General features: G+C 42.2%; 3 protein-coding genes across 4 annotated transcripts; 2 read left to right on the top strand and 1 right to left on the bottom strand.

Annotated features, from left to right (window-relative positions):
• Nucleotides 1-387: 387 nt before the first annotated feature.
• On the top strand, nt 388-6226 carry LOC112460006 (ecto-NOX disulfide-thiol exchanger 2). The gene is made up of 10 exons (XM_025024413.1): nt 388-692; nt 836-1103; nt 1230-1822; nt 1892-2109; nt 2205-2399; nt 2495-2678; nt 4029-4135; nt 4982-5179; nt 5262-5571; nt 5659-6226. The coding sequence occupies exons 1-10, from the start codon at nt 644-646 to the stop codon at nt 5874-5876; spliced, it is 2340 nt and encodes a 779-aa protein (XP_024880181.1). The 5' UTR covers nt 388-643; the 3' UTR covers nt 5877-6226.
• A 558-nt stretch (nt 6227-6784) lies between these two features.
• On the top strand, nt 6785-8815 carry LOC112459984 (dnaJ homolog subfamily C member 24-like). 2 transcript variants are annotated; one of them, XM_025024380.1, is made up of 2 exons: nt 6785-7202; nt 8071-8815. In XM_025024380.1, exon 2 carries the CDS (start codon nt 8089-8091, stop codon nt 8503-8505), a length of 417 nt encoding a protein of 138 aa, XP_024880148.1. In that variant the 5' UTR covers nt 6785-7202; nt 8071-8088; the 3' UTR covers nt 8506-8815. The 2 variants fall into 2 exon arrangements, with proteins under 2 accessions (XP_024880148.1, XP_024880149.1); XM_025024381.1 differs by lacking the exon at nt 6785-7202 and adding an exon at nt 7643-7653.
• LOC112459980 (F-box/WD repeat-containing protein 7) lies at nt 8816-12097 on the bottom strand (the record flags this gene model as incomplete). The annotated part of the gene is made up of 5 exons (XM_025024372.1): nt 8816-9850; nt 10375-10529; nt 10633-10948; nt 11043-11450; nt 11554-12097. Coding segments are annotated over 5 exons (1474 nt in total), but the record flags the coding sequence as incomplete, so codon positions are not given.
• Nucleotides 12098-12448: the final 351 nt, after the last annotated feature.

The following is a 12448-nucleotide window of genomic DNA, read 5'->3' as shown; positions in this document are numbered from 1 at the left end:
CGAGGTAATTTGACGTTTGCGAGCAGCCATCTATGTTTATACACCGGCCGTTGCTTATTCTTCTTTTTATACCACGGCACCTGTCTTCTCTGTGGAGTCCATCAACATACAAGCCCGTATTCATAGTCCGACTGTTACCCTTAGGTCCTGCGCACAATAGAGCACATATTAGGAATAAGAAAAAATATTAAATATTAGGAAATGAAATTGGAAATAATAATTAAACGTAACGCACAATGGAAAAGAATAAAATCTAAGCTGTAAATATGGGAATATTTCTAAATATCCTTAAATATCCCAATATTTAACATTTATCGTAGGAATATTCCTATATTTATATATCCTAATAATATTTAATATTTATTCTTAATTCTTAATATGTGCTTTATTGTGCGCAGGGCCATAGCCTATCAAGTCAATCAAAAATTGGACAAGACTTATCTCTAGGGACTCTACTATCTCTGCTCCGCCGGCTCCGCGCCGTATAATCACCTCAGATTCATTATGACCACCCTATATATTCACCGCCGCCATCTCTGTCTCCGCGACTTCGACGACGAGCGGGATATCTCGCGGAGCGGTGTGTTTACTTCCGTTGGCTCTCGCCTCCTGTGAATGGAACTCGGAGGTTATCGCGCGAGAGATGGCTTACAACTTCCCCGGAGTACCGGCGACCGCTATGCCGCCCATGGGTGAGCGACAACTGATTACTCTAATCGTTTACTCCGTTTACTCCTCCGTTTTTCGCCTCCAAATCGATCTCCTGCATCCCCGTCGTCCTGCATCCCAACGCTGTTTCTTTTTTTCTCTTCCACCAATGATGTGCAATTTGCAGGCATGGGACCAATGGGTCCGTTGGGCCCTATAGCCGGACCACAGAGCTTCATGGAGTTAGCGGGTCAAGGTTTCCCACCGCTGCCACCACCGCCCATACCACTGCCCGGCATGAACGACTCGCCCCTGGAGTTCAGTACGAATAAGAATCAGCCCCCGGTAGTGCGGGAAACGTCGGATGACAGCAGCGACAGAAGGAGCGACAAGAATGACAGTAGAAGGGATCGGGAGAACAGGGACAGTCGTGAGGCGCGAGACAACAACAGAAGGTGACACACCTCCGTTTGTCCTGACCATGCATAAGAAAAGATGACGAATCGCACGAGTAACAATTACAACTTTGTAAAAATCTATCTGCAATTCAAGTTATAGCTTGTGCATTATCTTGCTGAAAGGTCGAGGGGAGAGCGCAGCGACAGACGTGACAGAGACCGGGACAGGCGAGAGGAGAGGAACGACCGAGATCGAAGGGACGATCGAAGAGTCGAGGAGAGAAACAACGGGAATTCCTCTAAGAACAATAGCAATCACGTGAACAACTCCAACAACAACGAAGTTTTGTCTTCGACGAATGCGAGCAACGCTCCGAGCATAGGCACGCAGCAAATGGAACCTGCCGCCGGTGTCTGGGGGATGGGAGTGGGCTATCCCATGATGGGCATGGGTCCCATGGGACCGATGGGGCCCATGATGGGCGAGATGGCACTGGGTCCGCACATGAGTCACACGCACGGTTACAATCCGATGGGCATGGGTATGATGTCGCACGACGGCAGTATGATAGGGGCGCAGATATTGGGCGCCGAGCAGATCATGACGGACGCGGCGCAAATAATGACCGCGAGCTTACCGCCGCCGCCGATGATGCCTCAGGGTACCAAAGAGATCATACACTGTAAGAGTTGCGTGTTGTTTCCACCGAATCCGAACGCCCCACCGCCTACTACGCGAGAGAGACCACCGGGATGTCGAACAATTTTCGTGGGAGGTAAGCATTGCGCCGAATGATACTCGAGAATGTATGTACGTCTTTACGTAATCGCACTTACCTGCGCAGGGTTGCCGGAGAATATTACCGAAGCCATAATACAGGAAATATTCGAACGGTGTGGGGAGATAACTACTTTGCGTCTTTCCAAGAAGAATTTCTGCCATATACGTTTCGTCTTGGAAGCTAGCGTCGATGCAGCAATCTATTTATCGGGTTATAGAGTAAGAATAGGATCCAGTGGGGAACCTGCGAATACCGGTAGACTCCATGTAGATTTCGCTCAGGTTTGTATAATTAATATTATATATAATCCAGTTCTATATATATATATATATATAGAACATACATATATATATGTAATCATTAATAATGATTTTAGGCTAGAGACGATCAATATGAATGGGAGTGCAGACAACGACAATTGCAAAGGGAACAACGTCATAGGGAAAGAGTAGAGAAGGAGAGACAAAGGCCGCCGTCAAGTCCGCCTCCGGTAGTGCATTACACGGACCACGAGGCATCGAATATCTGCGAAAAGATTAAACAAGATGATACGTTTATGAAAGCAGTACAAGTGAGCAATCAATTCTAATAAACAATGACACTTTCCAGTTTACTTTCTAATTTCTCTGTATTTCCATAATCCCGTTTTCATAATGTGTATTGTAGATTGTTGTAACGTGGTTGGAACGAGGAGATTGCATCAAACGTAACGCCAATATCTTCTACTCCATGATACAATCGACTAACTCTCACGTTCGACGACTGCTGACGGAGAAGGCCGCTTACGAGGAGGAGTTGCAAAAGGCCAAAGAATTAATGAAAGGAAGAATGCAGGGACTCCTCATACAATGTACGTTTACGCGCTTTCTTATTTTTCTATCTCTTAAGATAGCTCCATACTATCGTACATATTTCGTGTGCGCTAAGAAAATCCGCATTGGCTGGTAAGTTCATTCTCTAGCATAAATAGGCCCAACAACCAATAGAGGAAATCCTTATTTGGATATAGTAAAACGCAACAAAAATCGTGATTATCCCGTTTTTAATCTTAAAGTAACAACAGCGGTATTCGCTGCGTTCTTCACACTGTGTGTATGACGAATCCTTGTACCCACGTATTGAGTTCCGATAAAAAGCAGAGATTTTTCTTATACCAGTTACGAAGGTACGTTACATCGTTACGTGATAATTAAGAATAACGATTCATGACATTAAGGTACACGACAACCGATTGTAATCAGGTATACAAAGCCAAATTCGAATGTTAAGCTTGTCAGTCTCTCGACATATGATATTCCGAAAACCGGCTTTTTTGCATATCAAGTGATACGCTTGATGTAAAACCTACTCTTGATACATATACGACGAAGTATTTCTATCTCGTCACTAACTTTAGCAATCTCTCAAGTGTATCATGGCGAATCCGTCTATGAATTCTGTTTGTGGTCAATGCACGATTGGAGGCGGCTCGGTAGGAAGGATCAGTGATAGTAGGCGAGGATAAGGTGGGTGAAAAAATCCTATCTTCTCTCGGACATAGGATCCAACAAAACCGATGAACGAAGGCGATCTTGTCGCAAATTCTATCTCATAGAGTCATAGTGTACTTGAAAGTTGCATGCTTGGCAATGCTACCGGAGTAAGGGTGATGGGCTCTGGGCATCCAATGTTAAAAGATTATTTTGAACTACGGATCGAAACCTTTATGTAATTCTCTTTATCTCAATGTTCATGTATATGTATTGCATCATACGACGTATTTCAACAATGTACAAGATTGTATTGCTGCTGTTCAAAATAGTCCTTGACATAGGAAGTCCGCGGATTGCAAGTCTTCGGGGTTTACATTATCCGCAGTATGGTGGAAAGGCGAACAATGAGAGCGGAATGTTTGGCGAAACCAACTTTACGTTTAGATTAGATGCGCTCCAACACACTCGGCACAATCTACGTGAGACTCCGTAACTGTATATACGTGCGAAAAACACGCTCCGATTTTATTAAAGGAGGAGATCGAGATACCATTCCCGTTCGAGGAATATCACGATAATAACTAAACGTTAAGCATAACGAGTATATGTAATGAGTTCTAAAAGCATAGACCGAAACTACCGAGCTTAGAGTTTCAAGCAAAAGGTATACCAACGGAGGATTTGTTGTGTTTTTTTGTATGCAACATGCGACCACATGTCATCAACAGTCAGTCAGATCGAACGAGTCTTTACTGCGGCCAGCCACAAGAAGGTCTGGGATCACTTCACTAAGGCGCAGCGGAAGAACATCGAGATGTGGAAGAAACAATCCTCGGTATGTATGTAAATGCACTCTCTCACATGCTGGTAGCGTGTATCTTCTGTATACTTCCTCTTTCTCTTGCGTATAACTTAAAAGCAAATCTCAAAATCTTCTCTCTGTCGCAATATGCTCCTCTGCGCGTTTGCACGATACCTCCGAAACACGCTCGTTTTGCAAATAGTATTTCTAAGGTAACCACAGGTAAGTGACAAATTGAGGAAAGAGTCGAGTCGCCTGCTATATAAAAAAGAAATCGGTCAGACACACGCTTCTCTTCGTGCGTTACAATTCGATACTTTGTCGTGGAATGCCAGTAACAGTATGGCAGATAAATCCTGTCGGCAACACGCACAACATTAAGAACAACATATGGAACAGAAGGTAATAGGAGACTAGCACTTTCGGATCGAAAACCAACTACAGACTATTCAGCATGGATTTGCCTCACTTCTTTTTTGAACAGCGTTATTCGATATATACAATACTTGTTATTTCTGTACTTCAGAGCTGCATCTGCTTCTTATCAATCAGGTAAGCCCAAATCGTTCTGAAAAGACAAACAAAAATCCCAGAAACACTTCCATAAACGAAAACTGAGACGAAATATGTGGTAACGCGCCTAAACTCTGAATTACAGAAATGTACGAAGCTACGTGTACATAAAAAATAAAATTAATACTGTATTAATACATCAACAAGAAAAGGAAAAAACAATTAAACCAGTCATATTTAGGGATGTATTTAAATACTGTTGTTTGAACGGCAAATAGGAAATTACATACTTTGCATGCATTTGTGTGAGAAAGCGACGGCCACAGTTTGGAGCACTTTATAATTTTTACCATTCATAATAAACAGGAAATAAAAGCGGTACAGCTGGAAGACAGTTTGATTGAAGGCGAGGGTGAGATGGATGTGTCGGACTCGGAGGAGGAACCTCAACGTAAGAAAACGCGCAATCAATTAGATGGTAATCAAGAGGACGTCGAAAGACTGCAAAGTCTCAAAGAGGAGAACGACAGTCTGAGATGCCAGTTGGAAGCGTACAAGAACGAAGTATGTATTAAAGCGAATTGATTTGATAATTGCCTCGAGAAATCTCTTTTCGAGAAAAATTTTAATTTACAAATTTTCACAGGTGGATCTCTTGAAATCGGAAACGAAAATCGAGTTGGAGGGGAAGGATAAACAAATGAAGATGCTGCAGCAAACGCTAAAGGGTATGCAGGAACAGCTAATGCAATCACGTAAACAGCAGGCGCAGGACGATCAGAAGATCAAGGATTTGACCGTCAAGCTGAACGCCACGAAGAAGGAAGAGCCTAGGGAGAGTGAGATTATCACGCTCGACAAGGACGACGATATCAGCGAAGAGCCACGCACACCGAAGCAACACATTCTTACCTCTAGTTTTGTGCAAGTGACCCAGAAGGATGCCAAGCTTATTGGTAATTAAAAATTTAAGAAACAATTCAGAGAATGACTTTAAAGACAATTTTATAATATTAACTTTATAATACAATAACATGTTGCAGGACTTATAGCGACGTTTCTGCACATCCACCCGTTCGGTGCAAGCGTGGATTATTTATGGTCCTACTTGCAGAAAATGGAGCCTGGCATTAAACCGAACGAAGTTGAAGTTTTAATGCAGCGTTTTCCACAGGTCTTCAAACAGGAATTGTTCGGCATCGGCGCGAATATGGAGAGACGGTGGCAGTTTTCAGGTTTTAACGTTTATCGCAATCATTGAATCTAGACGCCTGAATGTAAAAAAAGAAACTGAAAGTACATTTGTCTCGTTGTCTCTCTCTCTCTTTTTCTCAGCGTTATTGTCCGTGAGTGCGAATCGAGATTTATCCGTGACAAGCGTATTGAAACGATAAAATCTGATGTTGTGAATTAATAAAATATCTCTATCGATTCATAGATATCAATTCACTGCGTTTCAATATTCACTGCCAGTGTATGTGACGTAAACTATAGATTTTCAGTACTGGCAATGAATATCGCAGCCTTAATTTTAAACGATATGAGTATCTTGAAGCTTCTGTTCACTCACTGCAGCCATCTTGGATCAATCTTGGATTGATGACGTCAGAAGCGAGAAAAATATAAAAATTCTTGCAACATACATTAAAATAAAAATGTTTTTCAATAAGATAGCGTTTGTAATTGATAAAATAGACTTGTAAAATACATCGAAAACTCCCCTTTTGTTTGGGTAATCTACATATGTCAAATTGAATTATGCCTAATCAAAGGCAAAAACAAGCCGACAGTTGCCGAATTGAAATAAATATTTCCTTTCATATATAAAATTATAACAAAATGGGAGTCTTCGGTATATTTTAATACGACAATTATTGTAAATATAAAAACTGTACTAGAACGAAAAATAATGTTGTCACAAATTGTATGACAGAGACAACCTGCCCTGATATTTGTTTCTCTCTGCTCGCGCCAACCCAAAACCCAGCCGAGTCAGTACCCTCTCTATACTCCGTCCAACGAGAGAATGGCTGCGTTCAACAGAAAGTTTATTTTGCAACTGTTGGAAGTCTTCTGAGCTCAGATTGGATTATTCTTTTAGATCTAAAAAAATAATCCAATCTGAGCTCAGAAAACTTCCAACAGTTGCAAAATAAACGTTCTGCTGAACGTGGCCATTGAGAGTGGTTCTGCGTATAGGTGGGCAAAGGCAAAGTGGGGAGAGCGTAGCAGCGTAGCGCGCTCGTTATGGGTACGGCACGGCAGCATGGAGGAGGGCTTGATAGGGTCACGTTCTGTTAACGCGCATATGCGCGCATTTTCTATAGTAAACGTTACGTATACCATAGATAAATGCGCGCATATGCGCGTTACGGAACGCAGGGTAGAGGCCTTATGTGAGGGGAGACCTGCGCGAGACGGACGAGTTTTCGTGGGGGCCGGAGGCCGGAGCCATATAAAAAGAAAAGAAAAAAAAGACGAGCTTTCGTTGTTTCATCTGATCTACTCTCAATAGTCTCAATCCCAATCTCTCGTGATCTCTCGCAATCTCTCGTTGGACGGAGTATAGTATACTTATATCTCAGAGGTAACAGCTTGCTTTGCGTACAATAGAGCACATATTAGGAATATGAATAAATATTAAATATGGGATGTATAAATATAGGAATATTCCTGTATTAAATATTAGAGGATAAATGTAGGAACATTCCTATGTTTGTATGTTATAGCGTTTTCGACGGCCGGGTTTCAACCCAACCCGAGTTGGGTTATGACGTCACATGCTTTTCTAGTTGGACGATTCCAGAATGTGACGTCATAACCCAACTCGGGTTGGGTTGAAACTCGGCCCGCTCAAAAACGCTATTAATCTTTACAATTGTGCATTACGTTTAATTATATATATTATTTCTAATTCCGATTCCCTAATATTTAATATGTATTCTTAGGGTCGGTCTCACAGTCTCCGATTAACGTGATTCTCCGATTAAACTCACTCTTCGTCTCTTTCTAGGGGGATAGTTAGAAAGAGATGCAGAGTGAGTTTAATCGGAGAATCACGTTAATCGGAGACTGTGAGACCGGCCCTTATTCCTATTATGTGCACAGAGCCTAAAGGGTATCTATATCCAGACAAATTTGCATAGCGCATAAACATTATGCATAAGAACATTGATTGGTTTTTAAACCAATAAATGTGCAGTGTTCATAAAGAAATGGACTAGTCCATTTCCTTAATGCATCTATACCAAGTTTGTATGAGCATAGGCTCTCTCGCTCTCCTATTTTAAAACTAAAAATTTTCCTAGTAGCTGGTAACTCGCTAGTAACTCGCTTTGTAAATCGATAGTCCTGCTTAAAACTCGGCATAAAGCTGAGAACATGTGATGTGAACAGTCACATGTAGAGCAATATAGAGGTTAGCCGCTGAAGAGTGATACTCTATGATGCTCTAGCTCGGGACGTTCGTGAAGATGCCGTTAAATTACTACGAGGTGCTCGGCTGCAGCGAGGAGTCCACTCAGGAAGAGGTCAAGCGCGCTTACCATCGACGCTTACTGCAGTTTCATCCTGATAAGAACAGCGCCGCGGACGTTCAGGAGTTTCACGACGTCAGGGAAGCCTGGCAGATACTCCGACATCGAGAGTCCAGGAGGAAGTACGATGCAACCTGCAAGCAGGAGCAGTTAGAGGAAGAAGAGGAAGACGGTCCCGTGTACGCGCGTCTCTCACTGGACGACATGGAGGAGTCCGTTTTCGAAGATATGTGGTTCTACCGTTGTCGGTGCGGCGATAAATACTTTGTCGACCGAGATACTCTTCCTGAGAAGGACAGTTTACTTCAAGTGAAGTGCAACGGCTGTACGCTTATCATCATTGTCGAAGTATAGCACGCCGATATTTATATTGGCCACGAAGTTCAACCTTTGATGGCATCTGTAGGCCTTTTTCTTTTTCTTGTTTTTCTTTTCTTTTTTTTTACTGTAAAACACGACTGAACTTCACTTATTTGATCGAATGCAAGCGAGATGATGAGGAGAATGCGTTTTCTACGTTTGATTGTATAGTATGGCGAGATAACACTTACAGCTGTGTAGAAAGAGGTCGAAATCGAATATTTATTTTGTACAAAATATGTTTCTCAGCACAAGAACATGTGTACACTTATAATAAATTTTAAAAAAAGAAAAACATCTAAAATATGCAGCAACATCTTTTTTTCTATTTCTTATTTTAAAAAAATGATACAACAGGTAACACATTCTTATAACATAAACTATTGAGCAATATACAAATAAACACGACACCTAGTCTAACCTAGGTCCAATAATAAAGATGCATTTGCACAGATTGCATTATCCGATAATGTCATTCATGACATGATTCAGTAGAATCCATATAAAATTCATCAGTGACAACTGATGTAATAATCTAAGTCTTCATCGTACGATTCCGCACTAAATGTAAAGATCTGGCTAATACAAATATTCTTCCGTTAGCAAGTCCACTCAATATTGACGAGATCAAAACATTTAATCATAGAAAAACAAAGGCGTATTGTTCTGTTCTGTGTAAGCTTGTATTGGTTCATCGTTCTGTAAAATCTTTGTATTGCACGTGACAAGTGCGCTATATTTGTGCAGACCTGTTCTTTTTAGCTAAACTTCTTGCATGGTTCATCTTTCCTCTTTTTCTTTTCATGTTGGAGAAAAAAAAGGAAAGATTAACACTGTACAAGAGAAGTTTCGCTAAAAAGAACAGGCCTTATATTGCACCAATGGAGTGAAACACGCGACATTGAAGTAGATTTTTTACTGCAAGAAGAAAATATTCTTAACCAAATTTTTTTAGTTTTAATAATTTTGCTTCAATTGCCGAAAAAAACCTTATTCTCCTTCAATAAACGTCAATCGTATGGAAATATTAGCTTATAAATGTTTATAAAAATATTTGTTTTTAACCAGATCGATGTTTATATAGGCAAATAAAGTCTGAAATCATATGATCAGGAAAATATCGAAGCTGACAGTTTGATAAAATCAGTTTGACGGTAATCGGCCGGTTACACAAATGTTCGAAATTTCTCGTAAAAAGATCTGTATGATCCGAATGACGTGTCGTTTTTTCTCGTTTGCCCCAGGAGGTATTGAGATTCTTCGATTAATGTCATTCTGCCTCGCAGTTTCAGTACGTCTCAGTCGCCTCGTTTTCGTCTGCCATCGTTGACAAATGCTCCTAAATGCCCACATAATAAACCTGTTATACTTACAATGAATCTCTCGTTAGGGATGTTTGCTACTTTTGCATCGTCGATGATTCCACTGAATCGTTATAACAGCGAAAATTCAGAAGTACACTGATAAGCTCCTAGTTTTTCGCCCCCTCCCCTCCCACCCTTCCTCCCTCCCTCCTTCCCGTAAGTTTACGAGTCTTATAAATCTTACGTTTGTACACAACGCGCGTGCGCTCCGACAAAAAACGATATAAATGTAATTTTTCGACGGGCACTTTAATCCACCTGGATCATTCGCTACATCTCTCATTTCCTTTTTAGTTTTTTTCCCCTCCCTCCCCCTTCTTTCCCCCTGTAAGAACTTTGCCCGATTTTTACGGCACGTACACAGTCTTATCACAATCACACTATGTAATACATAAATCATTGTACAGCGTAGATTAGTTTTTTAGACTAATTGAAAATATGTACAGAAGTCGTACAAAGAGGGCGATTGGGTCCACGTGGGTGGATCTCACTATTTTACCTCAACGTCGAAGTCGAGGACAAGCAGTTTCGTCTCCTCGGTACCGTTACGACTACCTACTGCACATACTAGTTTCGTATCACTCGCTCGAATCCTCCACACAACACCGCCGCTACCTCCACTTTCCAGAGCAACTAGATTCCTAATGAAATCACCTGCGAACACAACACACAAGTTGGTCTTCGACGATCGACACGCATCGATTTCCGATCAGAAAATTATAGATAAGCGGCGATAAAAAAAAGCACATATACAAACCAGTATTAACATCCCAGAGTTTTACTGTACCATCATCAGAGGACGTAATCACAAAATGGCTATTGAACTGAAGGCAAGTGACCGCTGATTGATGTTTGTTCGGACCGGAGAGAGTTTGAAGGCAGTGACCGCTAACAATGTCCCATACTTTAACGGTGGAATCAGCGTTACCCGATACTAAGATATTATTGCGCAACTCCATCCCCGAAGTGAGAGATTGATGACCCATCAGAGTATGTCTACAAGCACCTGTCTCTACCTCCCACACTCTTATACTCGTGTCCAATGATCCGCTAACAACGTGTACACCATCGAACTAACGGAGAGGAAACGGCAAACGGACACTCGTCAATGTCGAGAGAGAAAGAGAGAGAGATCAAAAGCGATCTAAACAGTACGGTGGCACTTACCTGGAGGGAATAAACGCGATTAGTATGTCCTTGTAAGGTATGAAGGCACTCCTCACGTTCCGGATTCCAAACTTTGACCATATAGTCATAGGCACCACTGACCACCAACTTTCCGTCATATTGCACACATCTGACCGCCGCTAAATGCCCCACGAGCACATGTAAGCACTCCCCTGTGTCCACCTGCCACACTCTTAGTGTCGCGTCTCTACTACCACTGACGACCTTGTTACCGTGCAGATGCATACACCTAACCGTCGACGTGTGACCGTATAATGTATGAATACACTGGCCAGTTTCCGCGTTCCACACTTTCAAAGTACGATCCGTACTACCACTGATAACAATCGTACCGGACATCTGCGAAGACCACACGCCCCCGGTGTGCCCAACCAATGTCCGTAAGCACTGAAACATTGAGAGAAAAAAAAAACACAGGATATACATCATCTCCTCCCTCGTTCATAACTGCCAAATCCCATTATCTTTACGCATTTGCGATTTAGTTTACCTTGCCCGTGACGGCGGACCATACTTTGAGAGTATTGTCATCAGAACCACTAACTATCCGATTACCGGAGAACTGGAGGCATGTAATAACATGGTCGTCGTGACCTTTCAACACTTTCGGAGTGCGGATCGGCTTTGTTCTCCAATTCATTTTAATATTGTGCTGCCGCATGTAAGCCTGCTTCCATGGCGACGAGTTATGGTTCCCGCTCCGACAGTTCTTTCGTTTCGGCGGTGGTAGATCTTTCAAGTCCTCTATACCAGCTGCCTTGCACTTCTCTTTCCAGAGCAGATTGTCATCGGCTAGAAATCGCCAGTTCCGGCAGGTCTGTGCCGCCCTTAGGAGATCCTTCGGCTCCAGGAAGGCCAGTACCGACAACGCCAACTCTTTCGGCAGCAGGGATATGAAGTCTCGCTGAAACTGCGGCTCTATCACCTGCATCATGTGACGCACCTGCGTGGGCTCGCATCTCTCTATTAGTTCGTCTATCGCTAACATCCTTTCTGCGTTTGACCATCTCTGCAACAAATATCGTTTTTTATTGCTTTTTAAAAAGCTCTGAATATAATTGATTATACATTTAATTTTCTCTAATTCTGTCAACATGATTTTTTTGTTACTATTATTTACTATTAGTATTTGGCTTAGGGTCAAAGCACATAACATGGCGTAGCAATATACGACGGTCGTAGTCCCCGATCTGACAGATCAGGATACAAGCTTGTGCGTTACTTACGTCCACGACTACGACTGTCATATGTGCTTTGGCCCTTAGGGCCAAAGCACATAACATGGCGTAGCGATATACGACGGTCGTAGACCCCGACCTGACAGATCAGGATACGCCAAAGCTTGTGCGTTACTTACGTCCACGACTACGACTGTCATATGTGCT

The sequence above is a fragment of the Temnothorax curvispinosus genome, unplaced genomic scaffold (genome assembly GCF_003070985.1).
Source record: "Temnothorax curvispinosus isolate PA1 unplaced genomic scaffold, ASM307098v1 QBEX01010285.1, whole genome shotgun sequence".
Classification (NCBI taxonomy): Eukaryota; Metazoa; Arthropoda; class Insecta; order Hymenoptera; family Formicidae; genus Temnothorax; species Temnothorax curvispinosus.
Note: the sequence above shows the minus strand (reverse complement) of the source record. Positions and strands in the feature narration are given on the sequence as shown.